Below are 24,259 nucleotides of genomic sequence, written 5' to 3' on the forward strand. Positions count from 1 at the left end.
ATGCGACGGTTCTTCAATGGAGTTGCACCTTTGATGTGTGTGTATATATATATATATATACAAATATATATATATATACAAATATATATATATATATATATATATATATATATATATATATACACATACATACAGACACACACACACACAGAGAAAAACATCCATTTTGTTTGGTTATTACATAATACACCATATTATTACATTTTCATAAAAAGAGAAAGTGCACCCCCTGCATTATGTAATAACTTATTGCAAAATGCGGCGAAATTTATGACATATTGCCTTCGGGGTTTTTATTACAAAATGCGGTCGATTATTACATAGTGCTGGTGTTATTACATAGTGAAGAAAAAAATGTATTACATTATTGACATTTTATTACATAATGCATTGTTACGGGGATGGATGGGTGTGAATTTGGATGTTGGCAGGGTTAAGGGACACGATCAAAATAACTGCAGTAATTAATTGGTCTTCATTCATCACACTGTAGTGTTGTTCAGGGTGCGATTTGTGAAGCACATTTAAGAAGCTGAAATCAGAGAATTTTGACTTTTCCCCCCATTAAAACTACTTAAACCGATTAATCGATTATCAAAATAGTTGCCGATTCATTTAGTAGTCGATTACTAATAGATTAATGGACTAACTGTTGCAGCTCTAGTAAGAATTCCTGGTCGACCTGGTTTTCCCCAAAATCTATCCAAGGAAAATGACACATTAGAAAGATACATGAAACTGGTCCATGTTTAAGAAACAAATCCATTTAATATTTACATGAGACACATGGAAATGTAACAGTAAAAAACCCCCAAAAAACATAAAACAATCTTTTCAAAAGAGAGAGAGAGAGAGAAGGAAAAAAAGGGGAGATGACTTAAGATCTAAAGCGTTTTCTATTTACAGCACAATGGACAGTTTGTCTGCCACCATCTGAATGGCCCTGAGAGGATCCACTATGTCCTGCAGCTTGTCCTTTCTCAGAACCCAATCGGGCGCAAACCTGAAAAACAAAAACAAAAAACAGAATGGAAATTACTCCCGCACAACAAACCATGCATCTATCAATCTCAGACACATATGATATTTGTATTATAGCGACAACAGGGAACAAACTCAAGGCTGAAGTCGGCCCGAGTACTTTGTCTGTTGTGCAAACAACCAGAATACGTCAAAAATATAATTTTATTGATGGGGGGAAAATGTGCAGTCAACAAAAAAAAAATATTCCATACTTTTTCCAAACTCAAATTTCCTTCTTCTCTGTAGATTTTTCAGACCATATTTGACTTTGGAGTACAAATCGCTAGAAGTCTATTGATTAATTATTATATAAATCAATATTTTAAGTTATTTGATATAATATCATGATATAAATGAATATTATTATGTAAATACATCATTTTAAAATCCAACCCGTAACATATTACATTCTGACTGTGTAGCTGTTATGTTGCACTTCGTGCACAGAAGGTCACGGTTTCTCCAGAAAGTTGATTGTGATGTTGCGGATTGAAATATTGATACTTCCAATTCCGACGTTACCTGTCCTAGGTGTGTCCCTATGGCGACGATTATCACTGACTTTGGGAAAATGACTGATTAGACTAGAGAGATTGAGACGTATCGTTAGTTATTCTTAAATCGTTGGATTCACGTCTGGAAACACAAATATTTTTCCATATTATATTCCATATTAACTCTGAGTCATCACCACCCATATGCACGTGACCCAACATTGCCAATCGCAGTAAACACAAGATTCAATCATATTAGAAATAATAACAAATAATAATACCAGGCTGTAACAAATCTAATAATATTACGACAAAAAAAATATTCCTAATGACTCCTACATGTATATATATATATATATATATGTATATAATATATTTGTATACATACTTGGGCGAGGGTCGGGATTTACGAGGCGTCGCCTGAATAAAAAAGCTCCCGTTAATCGACGCGTTCATCTTCTGCTTGGTGACGGTTCTCTCGGCGTCCATCTTGTGTTTGCGCGCGGTGAGGCGGTAAATACTGCGAATCCTATCCGAGGTTTTCGGTAGCTTCGTGACCTCCTGAAACAAAAACGGAAGACGTTCACAACACGGCCACTGGCGCTTTAACCCGGTTAACTTATTGGAATTGGCGTGTCGCAGCAGCCAACGGACCGCGGCGCGGTGCTGGTCCTGCAGCAGGAGGGCGAGGAGGAAGCAGGCCTTGGTGAAGATGCCGCCGCCCTTCTCTGCCACCTTGTCCCCGGCCTTCTCCCGGTATCTCTGCAGCAGGTCCAGCAGCGTCTCCACAGAGTTTTCCACCGAATACACGGCCTCGATCGTCTTGTGGTACTGAGGGAGGGAACCGAGAGGTAGGTGGAGGAGGAGGAGGAGGAGGAGGAGATGGAGAGACGAAAGCAAAGGGGGGGGGGGGGGGGGGGGGGGGGTTGTACAAAGATCGAATTATAATTGGAAAATTTTCTAGAGATCACTACGACATCAAACAGAGTCCGGTGCCGGAGTCATTTTTTATAAATCTATTAAAAATATATATATTTGCCCATTTTAGCCAACAAGTATTACATTAAATATCATTTAATTTGGTAGAGATATTCATGGTGCCCAGAGGATATTTTCCAATGACACTGGGCTGTTGTGTAACGTATCTTAACAACTATTGGACGAATTGACATGTAACTGTTGAATTGTTAATTCGCACATTTGTGTCTCCCGCAAGACAAAATTTAACTATGATGAAAATTCCCATCAGCCTCAGCTGTAATTTTTAGTTTGGTCCTAATGTTAATGTAATGCAAATGTTAGCATGCGAAGATGCTTAGTCTTCTACGCAGGATAATATCCAGGTGCTGGTACATTTCTCCCTCAAACAGTATTTACTGAAGGAAAAGAAAAACGATCTTTGATTGTTTCTGATCAAAAACGCCTGAACAAAAGCTGATAAATCCACATTCCCCACATAGTGAAGTCTGACGGAACTGGACTGACGTGATGTCAGCAAAATAGGAATCGGCCCCTACTCTAAATGAAAATAACAAAAAAAGAACAACGCATGTTCCGGCCTTGTTGATTATTTCGCAAGTCAAGGTATCAAAGTCCACAAAGTGACAGGTCAGTGAGAACAAACATGCTGTGACTAAAAGATGGAGTCAATAAAAAAAGGTAAAACGACACGTACATCCATTCCAATTTTTTTTTTTTTTTTTTTAAAGGTGCAGGAAATACAAAATATCACTTGCTCCTGACCGAGGATTTGATTTGCCGTCGTGACGTTTCGAGCACGAAGCTCTTCCTCTTCGACTACAGTCACAGTAACAGCAGGTCAACTAATGAGGAATTATGTGATAACTGTAAACAAAAATGCTTTTCTTCTTTGTTATTAATTTCCAGCAGGACACATTCTTTACACAGAACATAACAATCAACATATATTTGAATGAACAGGTTTGGAGAGAGTGCATTCAGGCTCCCAGGTTAAAACGCCGTATTCATTTCTTCGAAGCATAAACACAATAAGCGGAGAGTCGGCGGTCGCTACCTTGGAGAGGTTGAGGAGGATCTGGATGGAGAAGGTGATCACGTCCATGCAGGGGACGCTGCGGTTGCAGCAGCGGATGAGCGTGAAGATGACGTTGGTTGCTCCGCTGCCCACCAGCCGCTCGCAGCACTCGGGCGACAGCCGGGTGGCGGTCTCTGCACACACACACACACAAGACACACACACACACACACACAAGACACACACACACACACACACACACACACAAGACACACACACACACACACACACACACACACACGTTAACTGTCTCATGTGTCACCTCGACATCACACTTTTTGTTATTATACTGCACAACGGAGGAACTTTTTTTCTGCCTCACTGCTCAACTCTACAGCAGATTTCTAAATTACATTGGGTACGTTTGTACGTTGACATGATTTGTTTCCAGACAAAGAATTTGAATACACGAAACAAATTGCCATTACTAATGCCGGTTGGTGTAAATCCTGCAGAAGAGTTATGAGCTCTCCAGAAAAGTTCCCGTAAATTCATTTCAAATTTATTATGATTAAATTAACGAAGGAATATCATGTTTTGAGCGCGAGATTGAAAACGCTTCATTTGCTTTTTCATGCTGACGTTTTACAATAACCACAGCGTTTGCTCTTCCAGCAAAGTGTCTTCACAAACCAACAAAAACCTCAGTCGTGGAAGACCTGGCGCAGCCTTACCGAGGTTCTTCAGGGCCTCGAGGATGTAGGAGAAGTGTTTGTATCGGAGGAGGTAGTCCAGTGCGGACGACGTCTTGTTGCACAGCTTGTCCTCCTCCCGGACGGCGGCGGAGACCTGGCGCAGGCGGTGTCTCAGCCTCACCACCTTGGGCTTGTCGTTCAGTCGGCGGGAGCGGTGTCCTCTCCACAGAGCCTGGGGGGACGAGACACGTCAACTCTGCGTCGACTACATTTTCTCGACTTTGGACTTTCAACTGAAGTCTCTCTGTAGTACCTGAGCTTTGACAATGCCCTGCTCAACCCTCTGCTGGCGCCGGAGAAGGAGGAATCTCCGGACGGCCTGCTGGATGACGGACGCAGCGTCGTGGCGGCGAGCTGACCAGCGCTTGATCGCTCGCTGGGCTACAACCACCTTCCTCCTGTCCTCCAGATACCGCCTCCTCTGCTGCCTCGCTCTCACCCATCGCTTGGAGGAAACAAGGGATTTGTCTAATTAAATCCATCAGAACACCGTAATCGGTTTCAGCGACACATTATGTTTTGAAAAGAACCAAAAAGGCATTCGGAGCCTCTGTCTGTACCTGGACGGTGACGACAGAGTGGATTTGTCTCTTCGCCGACTTTAAGGCCCGGTGAGCTCTCAGAGCTCGCTGGATCTTCATGGCACTGAGATGATGGAAGACTGCCGACGTAAAACGGAGCCTCCTCTCTGCCTTGGCGGCCTCCAGCACCTAAAACACAACATGCATGGCAACGTTTTTATGGATTCCTCCTTTGAACGACTACATGTTAGATGCTGTACGGTTCTAGCAAATTCCAGGAAGTTAAACATAGAGTCCTCCACCTGTCGTCTTGCGATCCAGGCTCGGCAGTGCGTCTGGAGCGCGACGGCGGCGCGCCTCGTCCGGACGTAGTCGTTCCTCTGCGCTCTGCCTCGCTGCGCCGCCCGGATCCTGCGCTGGAGTGTCACGGCCGCCTCCCTCTTCCTTTGGAAGACACGCCTCTGCACCAGGCCTCTCCAGCGCGACTGGATGACGACGGCAGTTCGGTTCCGTCGGCCAATTTCCCTCCTGACGCACCGGCCTCTGAACGCCGCCTGAAGGAGGATGGCGGATCGTTTCTTCTTCAGAAACTCCTCCCCGTCTCGTCTCTGAAGAAGATGGGCCCTGTAGTGTCTCTGGATGATGACGGCCGACAGTCGCAGGGCCTGGAATCTGACTTCCTCTCTGTGCTTTCTGAACACGGACTGAATCACAGTGGCGGCCCGATGCCGACGAGCGACCTCCTGTCTGACCTTCTGACCTCTGTAGGCCGCCTGAAGGACGATGGCTGCGCTGCGCGTTTCCAGGTATTGTGTTCGTTGGACTTTGGCAGAAACGGTCGCTCGATATTTTCGCTGAATGGCGAGGACAGACAGTTTCAACTTCAGATACTGCTTGCGTTCGGAGTGGGCCCTGTAAACTCTCTGTAAAACACTCGCAGCTTGATGCCTTTGTTTGACGTTCCTCCTTGATTTCATTCCACGATATGCAGCCTGTAACACGATGGCTGCTTTTCTAACCTCTTGATAATGTTTGATCTCTGTGTCTCTTTGTCTCTGGGCTCTGAACCTCTGCTGGAAGACACAAGCCGCCCAGCGTCGTCTCCTGAAGGCCGACTGCTGTCTGTGCCTCTTGAAGTGTGATTGGAGGACAGTTGCTGCCCGGTGCATCTTGGCGATGTCGCTTCGCACACGATGACCTCTGAAAGCCGCCTGGAGGACGACAGCTGATTGTCTCAGTTGAAGGAAGCGTTCCCTTTCTTGTCTCTGAAGAACAAGGGAGCGGTAGTGTCTCTGGATGATGACGGCCGACAGCCGCATGGCCTGGAACTTGACTTCCTCTCTGTGCTTTCTGAACATGGACTGAATCACAGTGGCGGCACGATGCCAGTGAGCTACCTCACGTCTGACCTTCTGACCTCTGTAGGCCGCCTGAAGGACTATGGCTGCGCTGCGCAATTCAAGGTATTGTGTCCGTTGTACTTTAGCAGCTACAGTTGCACGATACCTCCGCTGAACAGTGAGGACGGAGGACTTCAAGGTCAGATAGTTCCTTCGTTCACAATGTGTTCTGTAAGATCTTTGGATAACACTGGCAGCCTGGTGACTCTGTTTGACGTTCCTCCTTGATTTCATTCCACGATATGCGGCCTGTAACACGATGGCTGCTTTTCTAACCTCTTGATAATGTTTAATCTCTGTGTCTCTTTGTCTCTGAGCTCTGAACCTCTGCTGGAAGACACAAGCCGCCCAGCGTCGTCTCCTGAAGGCCGACTGCTGTCTGTGCCTCTTGAAGTGTGATTGGAGGACAGTTGCTGCCCGGTGCATCTCGGCGATGTCGCTTCGCACACGATGACCTCTGAAAGCCGCCTGGAGGACGACAGCTGATTGTCTCAGTTGAAGGAAGCGTTCCCTTTCTTGTCTCTGAAGAACACGGGAGCGGTAGTGTCTCTGGATGATGATGGCCGACAGTCGCATGGCCTGGAACTTGACTTCCTCTCTGTGCTTTCTGAACATGGACTGAATCACAGTGGCGGCATGATGCCAGTGAGCGACCTCCCGTCTGACCTTCTGACCTCTGTAGGCCGCCTGAAGGACAACAGTAGCTCTTTGCATTTCCTGGTAATTTTGCATTTGTTCCTTTGCCGCTACAGTTGCACGATACCTCCGCTGAACAGTGAGGACGGAGGACTTCAAGGTCAGATAGTTCCTTCGTTCACAATGTGTTCTGTAAGATCTTTGGATAACACTGGCAGCCTGGTGACTCTGTTTGACGTTCCTCCTTGATTTCATTCCACGATATGCGGCCTGTAACACGATGGCTGCTTTTCTAACCTCTTGATAATGTTTAATCTCCATGTCTCTTTGTCTCTGGGCTCTGAACCTCTGCTGGAAGACACAAGCCGCCCAGCGTCGTCTCCTGAAGACCGACTGCTGTCTGTGCCTCTTGAAGTTTGCTTGGAGGACAGTTGCTGCCCGGTGCATCTCGGCGATGTCGCTTCGCACACGATGACCTCTGAAAGCCGCCTGGAGGACGACAGCTGATTGTCTCAGTTGAAGGAAGCGTTCCCTTTCTTGTCTCTGAAGAACAAGGGAGCGGTAGTGTCTCTGGATGATGACGGCCGACAGCCGCATGGCCTGGAACTTGACTTCCTCTCTGTGCTTTCTGAACATGGACTGAATCACAGTGGCGGCACGATGCCAGTGAGCTACCTCACGTCTGACCTTCTGACCTCTGTAGGCCGCCTGAAGGACTATGGCTGCGCTGCGCAATTCAAGGTATTGTGTCCGTTGTACTTTAGCAGCTACAGTTGCACGATACCTCCGCTGAACAGTGAGGACGGAGGACTTCAAGGTCAGATAGTTCCTTCGTTCACAGAGGGCTCTGTAAGATCTTTGGATAACACTGGCAGCCTGGTGACTCTGTTTGACGTTCCTCCTTGATTTCATTCCACGATATGCAGCCTGTAACACGATGGCTGCTTTTCTAACCTCTTGATAATCTTTGATCTCTGTGTCTCTTTGTCTCTGAGCTCTGAACCTCTGCTGGAAGACACAAGCCGCCCAGCGTCGTCTCCTGAAGGCCGACTGCTGTCTGTGCCTCTTGAAGTTTGCTTGGAGGACAGTTGCTGCCCGGTGCATCTCGGCAATGTCGCTTCGCACATGGTGACCTCTGAAAGCCGCCTGGAGAACAACAGCTGATTGTCTCAATTGAAGGAAGCGTTCCCTTTCTTGTCTCTGAAGAACACGGGAGCGGTAGTGTCTCTGGATGATGACGGCCGACAGTCGCATGGCCTGGAACTTGACTTCCTCTCTGTGCTTTCTGAACATGGACTGAATCACAGTGGCGGCCCTAAGCCGACGAGTGACCTCCCGTCTGACCTTCTGACCTCTGTAGGCCGCCTGCAGGACAAGAGCAGCTCTTTGCATTTGCTGGTATTTTTGCATTTGTTCCTTTGCCGCTACAGTTGCACGATACCTCCGCTGAACAGTGACGACCAAGGTCAGATAATGTCTTCGTTCGCAGCGGGCTCTGTAAGCTCTCTGGATGACACTGGCAGCCTGGTGACTCTGTTTGACGACGCGTCTGCATTTCATTCCGCGGAAGGCGGCTTGTAAGAAGACAGCGGCGTTTCTCTTGGCACGCAGCGTGTGCATCTCCCGTCTGGTCTCTTTATTGGCCCTGTAACGCGCTTGCAACACATTAGCAGCCCAGCGCAGTCTCGTGTAGTAGACTCGCTGCCGGTACTTTCGGAAGTGAGACTGAATGGCCACAGCTGCCGTGCGCTGGATACGCCACTGCCTCCTGACCTCGAATCCCCTGAAGGCCGCCTGCAGACCAACGGCCGCCCTGCGTTTCGACAGATAGTCCAGACGGTCTCTTCTCGCCAGGGTCACGGCTCTGTACCTCTGCTGGCAAACCCAAGCCGCCGCCTTCATAGCTACAAACCTATTTCTATCTCGCATTGCGAGGAACTTCCTCTGAATGATGGTGGCGGCTCGGTGCATCTCTGCAACCTCCCCCCTGGCCATGTGGCCACGATACGCCGCCTGTATGACCACAGCCGCGGATTTCATCGACATGTACCGCCGCCACTCTTTGTCCCGGAGCCTTTTGGCTCTGTAGCGCTCCTGGATAATAATGGCGGCGCATTTGGTGGCGAGGTAGGCCATACGTGTTCTGTACATCCTGAACTGCGCTTGGATTGCTCGGGCAGCGCTGTGCCTCCTCCTCAGGTCGGCTCTTACTCGACACGCCCTGTAGGCAGCTTGAATCTTCACGGCGGCCTGCCGCAGCACCCTGTACTCGGTTCGCTGTGTTCTGCCGAGCAGAAGGGCCCTGTATCGACTCTGGATGACGATCGAGGCACTTTGAAGGAGAACATATCGCTTCCTGCTCAAAAGCATCCTGACTGAAGACTGAATGACAGTCGCTGCCTGGCGCTTCTCCTCGAGCTCTTTCCTGACTCGCATGCCTCTGAAACCAGCTTGAAGAGCAACACAGGCGGCTCTCGCGGACAGGTAAGCTTCCCTCGTCTCCCTTCCAGCCACATAAGCTCTGAACTGTCGTTGAATGACTTCGGCCGCTGCCTTCTGAGACCTGTACTCCGCCTGCGCTCTGTGCCGGCGGTAGTGAGCCTGTATCAGGGCCGCACACTTGTGACGAGTCTCCATCCTCTTCCTGTCGGCTCTGCCTCGCCAGTGAGCTTGTATGACGAGCGCGGAACTCCTGAGAGCTTGGAAATCCCCCGTGGTCTCGCGAGCCAAAACTGTGGCTCTGTACTTTTGCTGTATCACAACTGCGGCTCTTCTCAAGGCGAGGTAGCGCCTTCGGGCGGCGCACCTCCTGAAAGCTGCCTGGATTACCGACGCCGCCTTGTGCCGTCTTGCCAGAAACTCCCGGGCCACTTTTCCGCGATAAGCTGCCTGTACGGTAACGGCGGCACATCGCATCCTCACGAACGCCCGCCTCTGCACGTCTCTCTTCGCCGTGGCCCTGAACCAGCGCTGAATCACGACTGCGGCGCATCTCGCCGTCGCCACCTGTTTTCTGACCGCGTGGCCCCTGAAGGCGCTCTGGATGACGACGGCCGAGCGGAGCCGCAGCTTCAGCGCCTCGAAGCTGCGCCTCTGCGCGTGACCTCTGTACCGAGCTTGAATGAGTATCGCGCTTCTTTTGATCTCCCCGTATCGACGGAGGCAACTCCTCGTCCGGTACCACGACTGAATCCTCACGGCGGCGGACCTTCTTTCGGCCCTTCTTCCCTCGTACCATGTCTTGAACGCGGCTTGTATCACGGTGGCGGCGTGGTTTTCCTTTTCGCTCTTCCGGCCCTTCCATCGTCTGTAGCCCCTCTGTAGTTTCACCACCGCAGCTCTCAGGGAGAGATAACGTTGCCGATCTCTCCTCGCAAGAGCCGACGCTCGCGAGCGCTTCTGGAGGACGGTTGCCGCCCAGTAGGTTCTTCCGTACGCGGCGGCTGCCCTCCTCATTCGCCATTGGGCTTGGACGACAATGGCGTAGTATGTGAGGCGTTGGTATGCCCTGGTGGCTGAAAACATCCTCCACTGAGCCTATGTGGAAAAGACAAGAAGCATATTTCAAACAACAATCACACAAGCCGGCGTCATAAGGCAGCAAGCATCCGTGCTGTAACATAACGGACATGCTGTCACAAATGTTGACTTGGGCAAAGATCTTTAATAAAGACGGGTCACGATTTGAGACGAGAAAATAAATCATAAATTAATAAAATCTGAGAATGCTGGAAAAATATACTCTTTTTATTTCTACAGCAGCATCTCTTATGGAAATAAATCTAAATACATCGTTAGAAATTCGACATAGATTAACATGTACAACTCGGTCATTTACATTTTTGCAGACGGATGTTTTTCCGTCCACGCGTTAAAAAAGAATGAATGAAAGAAAGAAACCTACCTGGATGACAGTTGCTGCTTCGTGCTGCAGAGCCCGACGCCGAGCGTCTTCTTGCAGCCTCAGCATGTTGCGGGCCGCATGACCCCTCCACAGCGACTGGATGACAACAGCGGCTCGACTCCGTCTCACAGCTCGACGCCTCTGGAGAAAACTCCTCACGAGTAGCTGGATTTTCCCGGCGGCCATGTTTCTTTCCTGTGTCAGTGAAAGACAGAACTTTTGACTTGACTAACTCCTGTCTGACTCTTGAGCAGCCAAATGTTCGACTATGTTCACCGGCTTGTTACCGTCTGTCGCATCGTTTACATGTGGTGTGTGTACATATATTGATTTCAGCCACTTAAAGCACAAAGGCAAAGATTCATTTTCAGGTTGTGCGCCACACACTGAAACCGACCTTGTAGAGCTGTAGATCTTTCTTCAGCCTGTATTTCCTCCAGGCCCCCTGGATGACCCGGGCCGCTCTGGTTTCGTTCCGCAGGTCCAGCAGACGAGCACATAGGAAGGTCAGGTACGACATCACCACCTGGAAGTGAACGACATGTGGATGAGTCCTTTGATTTGATGATGAATTAAAAATTCATTGGTCGAAGCGGCATTAGAGCCAAAACACAGAGACGGTGTTTGATGGACTATATTAGATGAAGCGTTGTATCTACGAGAAAGAGGGAAGTGAGTCTTTTAATTGTGCTTTCAAGGCAAAACATAACTCCCAAGATTCCACTCATGGCCTAACCCATTTTGGACAGTTCAATCAGTACACGTGAATATGAATTATATTCTCAGTGTTTCTCTCATATGGAGCACCACTAAACTGAGTTGTTGAGAGCAACAAAACCTGGCTTCTGTAATCTGGGTCGGGTTTTAGAAAAACTTAATTTCCCCAGCTAGGTTTCTCCAGTTCTCTAGTTGGTTTAAAGAAAATCTAATATGATCAAATTATTGATTTAGACATTTCTTAAGGCTAAAAAAACTGAACATTTGATGGCCCCTGCTTATTAAACTTAATTTAATGCTTTTCTTAGTCATACATGATTTTAAACCAAGTATCTCTGTACAAAACAAGACATTTAAAGAAGTCACCGTGGATTCTGGGAAATTAAAAAGGAGCAATATTCCACTATTTGGGATATTCTATTGACAAAAAGATTGAGTTGACTAATTCAGAAAATATCTGGCAGATTAATAATGACAATAATTGGTTGCAGCCCTGGTTGTGACAGGTAACAGTAAACAGGTTACTACAGTACATGTTAACATGATCAGTGACATGTATAGTGTGTGTGTGTGTGTGTGTGTGTGTGTGTGTGTTTGTGTGTTTGTGTGTGTGTGTGTGAGAGAAACCCCCCGTCTGCTCTCACCTTCTCGTTGGGGATGGTGTTGGACATGTCGGCCGGATTGATCATGGCGGGAACGCCGCCCAGGAACGCCACGGCGTTGTTGACGAGTCGGAAGTTGTTCTTCTCGTTTTCCAGCAGCTCTTTAAACTCCACAGACGGAGAATCTGGGCCTGTTCACAAAATTGATCAAAAGTCATCCTCTGCAATTTCCTCATAACCTCTTCAAGAAGTCAGACAAGTTCACAATCATACAAGTTTAGAAAAGGTGCAATATATTACATGTTTGAGTTACAAGTTTGGCTCAAGTTATATTTACAATTCATTTCCAAAGTTACATCAATTTACTTAAATAACTTGGAATAACTCCTAAATACTGTTCCTTTCAAATAAACCGTCTGCCATCCACAACAGGTGAGTTTCCTGTGGATGAAACCAGCGATTGTATAAAACATGTTAGACAGAACGATCACATTCTAGTTTATTCTTGCGTCAGCATATGTAGATTTCCCAAAATCCCTCGTTTCCACACTATACGAGTACACAAATGTCAGTGTGATGAATACATGATGTATAAACATGAATACAAATACAGAAAATAGCATCCAAACAGACAGTTGAAGACACAGCAGACGGTAGACATGTACCGTTCAGGCCCGTCGGCAGGGAGTCGAAGGAGCTGTCGGAGTCGCTGGCCGAGCAGCTGAGCTCCAGCCGGCCCCTCGGTGAGCACTCCACCGTCTGCGTGGTGCTGTGGCTGACGGCCACCTCCGGCAGGAGGCCGGGGTGATAGTGGTGGATGAGGTAGCAGAGGACGCGGCCGTCCGAGAACGTCACGGTGAAGTTCTCCACCTGCGCGTGAACGGACCACAGACTTCATTTAGGGAACTTGCGACAGTGATTCGTGTGATTTTCGGAGACATAAAGATAAAACTCGACGACAGTTCAGATCGAGGTCAGATGTGATGATGAGTTGATTGTCATGTCAGAAATATAGTGAATGAAAGGGATGAGAGAAAAATACTGAGTGACGACGTCCTGTTCTCTCGTGTAAAAGTGTATTTTGAATTAACCTTTGAAAAACTTTCAAAGATGGTATCAGCGCTTATTTTTAACGATATGATATAGTTTATTAAACAGAAAAAACAATGCAGGAAAAACAATTGCATTTATTTTTTTTACATTTGACATAAAGGTTAAATTATTTTTCTTAATTCAAGTTCAATATATTTGGTTATATTTTTATTTTTTATTTATTGTTATTTATGATAAAGTGTATGGTTAAACTAAAATATCACGCCTCAAATTTATTTGCTTGTCGTCAAGGTTTGATAACAACATCTTAGGAATCATCGACAGATTAAATAAGTAAATAAATATATTGGTGGAACCCTCTAATATTGATATCATCCCCCCAAAATCCATATCTGTCGGCTCTACTTATGAGACATCGATATCGTCTTGCGCAGCTTTTTAGAAGACATGAAAGAAGAAGAAGAAACACTTCAGAAACAGATGCATCGCATAATGTGCAACTTCTAAACCAGAGTCATCTTCTGATGTCAGTATTTTCTTTGGCCTGTGAGCTGGAAAGTGAAAGAGTCCCCGACTCGCCTTCAGGCTGTAGAAGTCGCCCACGGTGCGGGCCCAGTCCATCAGCAGGTTGATCTTGGTGCTGCTGTGCTCGGTCTGCGGCTGCCTGGTCTTGGCGGGACTCGGCTGAAGGCCCCGGTCGGCCCGCAGAGAAACCAGCCTCCGCTTGGTGCTCAAGGTTCTCTTCAGGAAGCCGATCTCCTCTCTCAGCTGATCCTCGTCCAGAATCACCTCCACCTTCGCAGGTTATTTGAGAAAAAAAAAAAAAAAAACGCGCATTAGTCAAATTTCACGGGTTGAAAAGAAACAGCTGGAGTTTCGCCGAGCAGGTGGGATTATACACACGTGAAACGCAAAGATGATTTTCCACAAGAGGCTCAGTGTCTTCTCTCGGTGTCCGTCCACGACGTCTCTGGAATCAATGACGGCGCCTGAAAGTGAAGGGAAACACTTTTGAACCACATCGGCTAAGTGCAGAAGAATGTGGGAAAACCTCCTCCGGTTCCTCAAACATTAGGATATTCAAATTTTCTGTTTAACATTAATAGGAAATGCACTATTCATGGGTGAGACCATGTGATGAGGTGTAAATTTTAAAAAAAAGAAAGGAGTAATTTGAAGACTGATGAGCACTGCTCGCAATTCCTACATTCTTTGTACAGCGAACAGTAAATTGATAAAGAAGAGATTGATCCATGACTCAAAAAATAAATCATAATTTGCAGCTACTTCATAAACAATCAGTATATTTATCAATTAGTCCATTAAAATAAAATTAATTTTGGAGAAAGAAAAACCCACTAGACATTTGCAGGTTCCATCCCCCCAAATTCCTCATTGTGCACTTTTAATAATTCATTATTCACCTTGAGTTTTGGAAACTGAACAGTTCACTGTTTTCTTACATGATGCAGAATAAAATACTGTACATGTTTGTTAATTTCAAGATGATGCATTAATAATTGTATAACCTGTTTAGGCATTAAACACGAGTTTAAAATATATCAAAATATGCTTTGCACATTACAGTAAAACGTGGCACCTAAAGCAAACTAAAATGAATAAGAAATAAAAACAAAACATATTGATACAAGTGTATGGTTGTTGTTTTCATGATTTAAATGGTCAATTTAAAGCAATTTTTTCTTTTGATTTGGTAAATTCTTTTTTTTCTTGGACTGCTTTAGCCAGTCACAAAGTCACAAATCATATTCTTTCACACACTCTTCACTCGACACAGCATAACAAAAAAAAAAGGCAAAACAATCCAAGTTTGTCCTTATGCAGCTGTACAACAACAGCCGTGTGTGATCAAACACAAAAGGTATGAAGCAAAATGTCCGTGTTTCGCGCTTAAGGTCACGAGAGGTCAAACATCCTTTCAGGTCGAGCGTCTCCTCGTATTAGTTATTTGCTCAGGAAGGAAACTGTATAATCACCGTGTTCGTCCTTGAGGTCGAGGCCTTTGCTCTTGAGCACTTGCAGAGCGACGTCGACGTTGTGGACCTTCTGCAGGCGGCTGATGGCCGGCAGGCGGAGCTTCGCCGACAAGCTCCAGTCCTGGATGAGGAGCTCCATCACACGCCTGAAAGGAAAACCGACAATAGAGAAAAATAACTTTATACGGAATCTTTGTTCACCTCTTGCTACCGTGACACTTATTCATTACACAATAAATCTGGCAAATCTATTTTTGTACTGTAGAATCAATAAACACTGATAGTTTGACAAACTCAAAATTACCAACCACGATGGGTGACATCATTAGAGACGATCAAGTTTTAATATGTGAAACATTGTGGTTTGAACTTTTAGAAAAATTTTGAAAAATATAGATTTGGCTTCGAGTATAGTTTTTACAGTTTGTTACAAAACTATTAAAATTTAGTTTAAATTAAAAATTCTTTGAGTAGACAGGAAATATATATCATATTTTGATATTTGATTTTCTGGAAATTTGGTTGAGAAACTGGTTGAAAGGGAAACAACAGGAGTTCTACAATAAACTTAAATTTGAGACCTTTTTCTTCTCATAACAAACACCAAACAGCAAATCGGAGGATTATTTCACTGAATGATTTTGAATTTCATGTTCTCATTTTTTTTTTTTTTTTAATTTTGTGACTTTATAAATCTAAATTTCATGAAACTGTTTGCATACTTTGCAAAGCTGCATGACTTGAGGTTTGATCATGACGTATTTTTGATTCTCTTCACCCTGTGTGAGGCCCCTCTTACAATTTAATCCTCCAAAGCAAGTGTGACCGAGCCCGACCTCTGGGGAAGAAAAGCGAATGTCTCAACGCGGATCCGAGCATCGCATTATTAAATTCACCACATCTCACTCACACTAGACGGACGCCACATTTCAAGTCGGCCGCCAAATTCTTCACGGCGAAGTTGAACTCGTCCAGGGGCTTCTGAACGTGGGTCACGGGCAACCCCAGGTAGCCGAGGTGCCGGGGGAGGATTCCCTCGCCGCTCAGGAAGTCCCTGGAGAACGCCAGGAGCAGGTCTTTACTCGTCTGAACAAATAAAACAAAAGAAAAGGAATCAATAAATTGGCAAGAAGCACACGGCACTGCAAATATTGAAACATTATTGTTATTGAAAATTAACATTTACAGCAAGAACCCCCCCCCCCCCCCCCATCCCCCTTTCCTCTTTGTCAAAGTATTTAATGTTCGTCGTTGACGTGGTGGGGGCCTTATTTGCCGACCTTGAACTCTGCGTCCACGCAGAACAGACAGGGGTCGTGCTCAATCAGCCGCGACTCTTTGGCCTTGTCCAGGAAACACACCAGCAGGAGCAGCTTCTTCAGCGTGAAGCGAGACAGCGCCTCCTCGTGGCCTAACCCGGAGTAGACAGGTGTTAACGTAATGTACAAAGTGACACAACACAGACAACTCTCTGAAACGTGATAATGACACGAAACACATTTGTTCTTCCTAACATTCCTAATTAAATGGGTACTTTCAAATTGTAATTTTCCAATAAAAGGACCATATAACAAACCTTTAAAGTGTGTGCATATGTAATTAACACATGGAATACAAAGAATTCCAAATGAACCAGGATGGATTTAGAGAAAGTCTGAAACTTAAAATATATTCAAAGTAGAATATCTGGAATAAAACTACAGTGTGGAGATTTTGAATATCTTATCAAATGACAATGTCTTTTAATTCCTTAGACAAAATATTAATCATTTCTACCAGCGCTGCAACAATACATGGCCAAATAGATTTGGCTAACGGAACAAAATTGATTGACAACTATTTTGATAATTAGACTTAAAGCTGCATATTCTTTTTTTTTGGCACCATGCACATGAATTCACTGACTAATAAACTATAAGACTTATTTTGTTGATATCTGCTAAAATGTCAAAGCTCAACTAAAATTCAACTCATAACTAGGCTACCTATTTTCATTTTGCATCCTTTTTCCTCCAGCTGAGAAATGTCTGCTCCTTTGATGGAGGCCCACTATGAGACTTTGGTTCAGACCACACAATAACCGATGCTCTTGAATTACCGTCTTTGTAAAGGTGAGGAACTTTGGCGTGTCTGAACTGCGCAGCGATGTCGGGGTTCCACAGCAGCCGCTGGAGGATGAACATGGCCAGACCCAAGCCGTCGCTGTTGCTCTCCAGCGAGATCAACTCCCCGAAGATTGTCTGAGCACAGGCGGCGTTGTGTTTATCATCAAAATGAAAACAAGACTCTTTGCAAAGACAAATGTTCAAAGGGGAGGGCGTTGTCATAAGTACCTCGAGCCCGATGCGCATCCACAGCGGATTGTACGAAAGAAGCCAGTTGAGAACTTTTCGGCGTTCACCTGAAACAGACAAGACAACAACGTTCATCCTTCAGGTTCCTCCAGGGTTTGGCGGCAACATCAGAGCATTTGAAAACCTGGACATCGCCCGGCTCCACAATTACCTATGTCCTTCCAGAGATGGCGGTCTTTCCGCACGAGCAGCCGCTTGGCCTCCACCTCCAGCTCCAGCCTCTGAATGGCCTTCACCATGGCCGCGGACGTGAACAGCTGGCAGGCGGAGCGACGGAGGCGGTTGAGCTTCCGTCGGGCCGTGTAGGTGCTGAAGGACATCTCCTCTTTGGTTGGGGCTTTGGGGACGCTGAGGTTGTCCTCATTGCCCATGGCAAGGGACACGGCACTCACTGCACAAGAGCAACATGAAACAATGAGTGAGTGAGTGAGTCAATGAATGATCTGCGAGTAACTCCAAGAGAGAGATGGTTTCAACATTTCTTCAAACACGACACTTTACTCTTCTGCCTCCTTTGATTGAGGGTCAGCGACAAGCCCGTCACCTTTAGCAACTTCAGTGTTGACTTTGAAGTCGTCCGGGGTGAGGACGTAGTTGATCCACCACGTGAAGCCCCTCTCCTGCTTCTCGATCCACCGCTCGTCATAGAACATGTTCTTGGCGGCAAACGGCATCGGATGCCTCGGTATGGCTGCGAGGAAACGGGGCAGATGGAAGCAAACAAAAGATTGAATACCTCTTCACACATCGGCTCATTTTTGCTCCGTCCCGCGGTGAAATACCTGACTGCGTCGGCTTGACGAAGGTCAGCTTTGACTGCGCCACGGCAACGAGTTTGGCCGTCTTCACAGCTGAAGCACCATACGACTTCAGAGATGGCGCAGCTGTGAAAAAAACAAAAAACACTTTGAATTTTAGCGCAGCCTATGCTGAAAAAGTTTACGATTCATACAGATTACAACCGACATTAACTTGTATGTGATTTCATGTCATTTCATACCTCGGGAGGAGACTTTGGTGCTCGGTGGCTTTGCCGGGGCAGGAAGTGAAGACCTTGTGCTCTTCAGAGACGACGCGGCCGTCGAGCGCACTGAGCCTGGAGGGGAAAAAAGCATTTTAGGAAAAGACAGAAGGTCGAGGCCTGAAGGAGTTTTTAGAAAACTGAAGCACAAAAACATTTGTGAAACAGATATTCAAGCAATTTGATTGACTCTGCACCAGAAGTTGATCTGATCTTTTTTAAACTTGTTGAGCAAACCAAAAATCGGGCATTTTTACTGTAGATAAGGTCACATGACCACATATAAAAAAACTTTAGAGAATGAAGGAGTGTTGTCCGACAAGTGTATTTAGTAATCTGCCAATTGGTGCACGGAACTAAAACCAATATAGTCTAAAATAACAGTCCCATAATGAAATTTATAGTGAGTTTTTAATTTCAACTTATGTTGTGTTGCTGAACAGTATTGTAAAACGAGGTGTTTCACTTATTTAACACAACTCTCAACGGAATGAATGAAATGAACAAAGAAAATGCCACATCTCCCAAAATGACCATTAAGTTGAACGGTTTGAGCAGAAACATAATAAAATAACAACCGTAATGAATCAAGGACAAGCTGCAGGACTGTTGCATTAGACTGAATACATTTCAGCTAATAATATGGCAGCTGGAAAAATGTATGAACATAAAAGTGCAGAATTCATATTCATCGTTTACACTAAATTCTGAAACAAAAAGAAATAACCTCAGTAGGGGTCGACCGATATGGCTCTTTCTGGGCCGATGACGATTATTAATATCTATGAGGCCGATAACCGATATGTGAAACCGATATTTGAAACTGATTTTTGTCTGCAGTAAAAAGTGTCAAATTTCAGATTAACACAAATACTGATAATCCTAAAAACAGTGAATATTGCCGCCGATAATCAGTCGACCCCTAATCCACAGCATTGTTGAATAACTTATTATAACTCCAACAGCCGACATGACTTTACTTCACATTCACCTGCTGTTCTCTGCTGTTGCCTCTGCGATGCACTTCTCTCCCGCACCGATCTCAAGGATTCGGTTTTCGTCGCCGCCACTTTGGTCCTTTTGACCCGGTCGCTTTTCGCCGCCGCCTTCGCGTCGCTTCTCAGATACTCCTCGCTCTTCCTCTTCTTGCTCGCCGCCGCCGCCACGTGAATGGGAAACGAGTCTTCCGGAGCGGACGGAGGCGCGGAATCGGTCGGACAAGGCTCGTGCAACGAGAGGTCGCGGCGAAGAGGAGGGGGCGAGGCCGGGGCCGCCGGGGACGTGGCGGTGAAAGAAATGGAGGCGGTGGCTGCAGGAGGCGGAGAGGTGACCGAGAAAGAGAAGCGAGTGGGAGCCATGGATGGAGGAGAGGTGATGGGGAAGGTAACGGGTGTCGGGCTGGAGGAGGTGAACTCCAGCACTTGGCGCGTGGCGTCACACAGGCGGCCCGTCACGTCGGCGTTCTGCCGTCCATTAGTCACCGTGTCCGGGTCTATAACGGGAAGTTTCGGGGAGCTCGTTCCCGAGTCACACTGACTGCTGCTGTCCGACAGCTCCAGCGTTTTCTCCAAGAGCCTTCGCCTCGACTTCTTCATCTTCCTCCCGCTCGAACCGTGTTCCTCCGCCGGTGCTCTGCTCTTGACCACGGTGGCGGAGGTAAAAGAGGCCCTCTTCACCGTTTCCGTGGCAACATCCTCGGCGGCGGCGGCGACGGCCTTGCTGCTGACGAAGAAGGTCAGCCTTGGCTCATTCGACTCCGGCAGCTCGGGGCTGTAGGGTAACGCTCCGAGGACGATTCCTTCGGGTCCGCCGCCGCGACTCCCACTCTTGGACTCCAGTGAATCTGAAAAGGCCGAACTAGAGTCTCGAGGACTGGCGTTAATGTTGCTCAGGTCAGAGTCGATGAGCGCCAGTGCATCTTTCAAAGACAGAACCGGGGTTCTGGTTAAGTCACTGTTGGCGTCATCGGCGTCCGCCGCAGCCTCTGCCGTGACAGAGAGTGGGCTTTCTAAATGAATAACAGGGACGAGTTTCCTAAACCTCTCTGGCGTCCCGATAGGGGACAATGTCCTGTTAAGTATTTTCAGGAGATCTTTGTTTTCGGGTTTGCTCCCCAGGGCGTCGGGGCTGGCAGACACGGCCATCAGCTTGGCGGCCGGGACGAGGAGGACGACCGGAGAGCTCCTCTGAGCAGGGCCGACGTTCTCCTGGTCGGACGAGGCCAGAAACTGTTGCCTCAGTTTGGGGTTCGAGGTCTTCAGCTCCTCTGATTTGCGGGAGCCGTCGGGGCTGCGCTTCGCGAGCGACCTCTCTCTGACGGCTCTGCCCTCGTTGAGCGAAGTGAGAGGGCTGCGCGGCTTGTCCCGTTTGTACTGCGGCTCTCGGGACACTTGGAAGGTTTTGTTGGCTGCCATCTTCAGCGGGGGTCCCGTTTTCTTTGACCTCGGGGCGGCAGCTTTTCCACCCTCCCTTTTGTTTTTGATCGTGTCCCATAAGCTTTTCTGAAACACACAAAAATATATAAAGGAACATAAAGAGTGGCATACTTTTGACATCTATCTTATCGCCTAATGACTTCCTTAGATTATTCTCTCTCTCTCTCTCTCTCTCCTGAATATAATCTGGACTGAGATTGAAATATTACATTGGAACACATCAACCACATTTTTTTGAAATATTGACAGGTATTTTTTTTTGGGGGGGGCTCTCTCTTTACAAAACTGACATTAATCATGAAGGATGTAAAAGTCTCGCTTACCTTTTTCTTTTTCGGTGCCTCTGCTCTGCCCAGCATGACAGCCTGGTGCTTGAGGACGCCATTGGCGTTGAAGACGATGAGCTCCCTGATCCCGCCTTCTTCTGACGGGGTCCAGGTTACTGTCAAACTGAAAACGCCCTCAGGCTGCAACACAGAGCACAAGGAAACTAAGATATGGGACCAACTGCACGTCTGGCAATGGATCAAGCAACAGAGGCAGAGAGACACAGCTGGGCGATAAACCATTATCACAATAAGCAATAGCAATAAAATCCAATGCATATACCGATATAATGCTTATTCATCGTGCAAGCATTAGTGGTTTTAATGCTCTACCACAGATTTGTAAAATTGTAATACTGTTTAGCAAGTATTCATCATTCTCTGCCAATAAATGATGATTTAAAACCACAATCTTCACGCGGGAGCAAAATTCAGTCTTAAAACTTGAAATGAACAATGATGTGACATTTGCCATTATAAAATATCTTTGCATTGATATGAAATTTTTAACCTTGATAACATGTGTGGCCTCATCTCTCCTCATCTCATTGAGATACGTGTTAACTTAGATCATTCATTTTGACATTTGTTTTTAATAATACACTTTTTTTAATAAATACTTTAACCCTTAATTGGTCTTAAAGTATTTAATCGTGTATGATTTTTTTCGTTCTCTCTTCATGTGTACATGTACCCTTTGACGTTGTGTATTTCTGTATGGCTGCTATGACAAAGTATTAAGATTAATAAAGTCAATTATAATCTATGTATCCATTAGCATGATGTCAGCCTGGTTGCCAGGTTCCTTGGGACATGGCGGCCTCATCCTGCAGCAGCAGCCGGAGTCAAAGTTAAAACTATACTTTAACACAAAGACTACAGATTATGTTGATCATTTTGTATGATTTACATACATTCACGTGTCTCTTTGTGGTGAGAAGCCGTGAGAGAACGCACCTGAATCGTGAACGCGCTGCGGTCCACGGAGAAGCCTTTGCCCGACGGGATCTTCTCCACGGTGACCTCCGCCTCCGCGTCGTCTGCGGGGTTCTCGATGCGCAGCACCGCCGACCTGGACGTGCCCAACTTCACCGTTCCGAACGCGACGAACGGAGCCTTCGAAAACTGGATCAAGCTCAGAACCGGGACGTTGTTCTCCTTGTCGTCGGCGGCGGCGGCGTCGCTCCTCCCCGGACTTATGTCCAGAAACCCGTGCTTCCGCGCTGAAGTTACCGTTTCAGCCATTTTTAAGAAGAATTTGCTCTGTAGCTAGCTACATGTTACGTAGTATTAAACGCGTAAACGATCGATGTTACCCCGCAAACTAGTGTTGACGTGCGTGCTAACACGCCGACAGTGACGGACTAGCAAAACGTTACACACGCTTCCTTCAACAACAGCGAGCTAGTTTGAAATTCGGGCATGTTGTGTCAATCAGCCAATCATAAGCGAGGGACGGCTGCCTTTGGTCCAATGAGAAAAGGGAATGAGTCGCAACCGTATGAATGCCCAGCTAGCGACCAATCAACTGTTGACTACATGTTTTAAACTTCCTTAAGCCGCGCCCATTATCCAAGAGTAAAAAAAAGAGAAGATGTGTAAGTCTGATGTGTTTTTTCGGTCAACACTAAAGGCAAAAGACTAATTTATTCGTTCACTTATCTTGAACGAATTTCACCGAACGTGAACTTATTGCAAATAATCAAAAGTAAGATTACGTTTTTCACAATTTCAAAAGATTAGACTGTATGAGTGGGTTTTAACGTTATTCCTATGTTCCTGAAATATTTTTTTTTTTGAATTTTAGTATTCGTGATAAATCTGTCTACATACACGATCTTTGGTTCAGCGAATAGTTATAATGCCGATTCTGTTATACAAAAGTCTCATATGGCTTATCTTCATTTTAATGGTAAACTTCATCACGTTATGGAGTTTTGCATCCTTTATTTTGTTTTTCTCAGCCGCATCATACAAATGTACTCGTGTAGTCAGCTCTGATGACGATCCTGATCTATTGTTGCCGTCTATGGCGTCATCCGACGGATAGCTCGCCGTGATCGTATAGTGGTTAGTACTCTGCGTTGTGGCCGCAGCAACCCCGGTTCGAATCCGGGTCACGGCATGTTTTTGTGTACGTTATTTTCATTCCTGTTAAGAATAAATCTGAATTCGCACATTGGAAGATTGTTCATTCGCAAACCCTACATGATAGCATCACATTTCAAGCAAAGAGGTTTCTGGTAAAATCAAATATGAACTCAATTTACTCTTGCCAAGTATTGATGTATTATTTTGATGTATTATTATTTTATGTATCATTCTACGAAATGATGAGTATTGAGTCACTTCAGTGGCATTGTATCGCTTAATCCTGATCTCAAGACTTTGAATACTAAAGGGGGCTGAGATATTGCCTATAACTTGTACCTAACATTGTATATAGTATAATTCAACAATAATAATTATAATAATACTTTTAGTTTTGTATACAGCATTTGATAAAAGCAATGCCACAATTGCTTTATGATAGATGTTTTAATAAGAGAAGGTTATTAGATAAATGAAATAAGAATTTAAGATGATAATGTTGTGAACAGTGGTGGAAGAAGTGCTAAATACATTTTTACTCATGTAAAAGTAGTAATATCACAATGTATTTTCTGTGAAAAGTAGAAATCATGTAATTTGAATTTTTACTGTATGTACTGCTGGTTAGCTTGTAAAATTCCCCTGGGATCAATGAAGTAATTATTTTAACCGATAACATTTTGTGTTATCAAAATGTAAGTTATCAAAATAATGTTTTGGACAAACTAAGAGCAATACTTAGAAGTATTACGTATCAGAAAATGGAAACAGCCTCTTCAAGTGAAGTACAAATACCACAGAATTGTAAATCAATCCTTGAGTAAAAGCATTTTTCCCCACAGGGCTCAGTTTGTTTTCTCTGAATAAATCATAAAGTGACTCGAGGTTTCCAAAAGGAAAGTATTCGTGATGACCAGCTGGGGGCAGCCTTGCT

General features: G+C 45.7%; 1 protein-coding gene and 1 non-coding gene across 4 annotated transcripts; one reads left to right on the forward strand and one right to left on the reverse strand.

Annotated features, from left to right (window-relative positions):
* Positions 1 to 742: 742 nt before the first annotated feature.
* Positions 743 to 22,638, reverse strand: aspm (assembly factor for spindle microtubules). Of its 3 annotated transcripts, none has more exons than XM_047336734.1 (27): positions 22,192 to 22,638; positions 21,232 to 21,375; positions 19,465 to 20,974; positions 18,453 to 18,548; positions 18,235 to 18,336; positions 17,997 to 18,143; positions 17,604 to 17,843; positions 17,432 to 17,499; positions 17,197 to 17,338; positions 16,379 to 16,509; positions 16,009 to 16,184; positions 15,099 to 15,244; positions 14,005 to 14,090; positions 13,681 to 13,896; positions 12,714 to 12,918; positions 12,091 to 12,239; positions 11,127 to 11,255; positions 10,730 to 10,924; positions 6,953 to 10,362; positions 5,092 to 6,295; positions 4,829 to 4,978; positions 4,522 to 4,713; positions 4,248 to 4,440; positions 3,553 to 3,707; positions 2,172 to 2,348; positions 1,906 to 2,078; positions 743 to 1,003 (listed from the first exon to the last, which is right to left on the reverse strand). In XM_047336734.1, exons 1-27 carry the CDS (start codon positions 22,477 to 22,479, stop codon positions 901 to 903), a joined length of 9,927 nt encoding a protein of 3,308 aa, XP_047192690.1. In that variant the 5' UTR covers positions 22,480 to 22,638; the 3' UTR covers positions 743 to 900. The 3 variants fall into 3 exon arrangements, with proteins under 3 accessions (XP_047192690.1, XP_047192689.1, XP_035503256.2); XM_047336733.1 differs by adding an exon at positions 1,546 to 1,598 and having other exon boundaries at positions 5,092 to 10,362; XM_035647363.2 differs by having other exon boundaries at positions 5,092 to 10,362.
* A 649-nt stretch (positions 22,639 to 23,287) lies between these two features.
* trnah-gug lies at positions 23,288 to 23,359 on the forward strand. The gene has a single exon. It is a non-coding gene; the product is annotated as a tRNA-His (tRNA).
* The last annotated feature ends 900 nt before the right edge of the window (positions 23,360 to 24,259 follow it).

The sequence above is a fragment of the Scophthalmus maximus genome, chromosome 13 (genome assembly GCF_022379125.1).
Source record: "Scophthalmus maximus strain ysfricsl-2021 chromosome 13, ASM2237912v1, whole genome shotgun sequence".
In the NCBI taxonomy this organism is placed as follows: Eukaryota; Metazoa; Chordata; class Actinopteri; order Pleuronectiformes; family Scophthalmidae; genus Scophthalmus; species Scophthalmus maximus.

What these genes read in the sequence shown, in the direction of transcription:
- aspm (XM_035647363.2), bottom strand. Translation starts at nt 22,479, where the DNA reads ATGGCTGAAACGGTAACTTCAGCGCGGAAGCACGGGTTTCTGGACATA. An exon ending in CACCAAAGTCTCCTCCCGAG is followed by an intron (nt 18,337 to 18,452) that starts GTATGAAATGAC and finishes TTTTTTTCACAG; the next exon opens with CTGCGCCATCTCTGAAGTCG. An exon ending in AAGCAGCAACTGTCATCCAG is followed by an intron (nt 10,363 to 10,729) that starts GTAGGTTTCTTT and finishes TTTTCCACATAG; the next exon opens with GCTCAGTGGAGGATGTTTTC.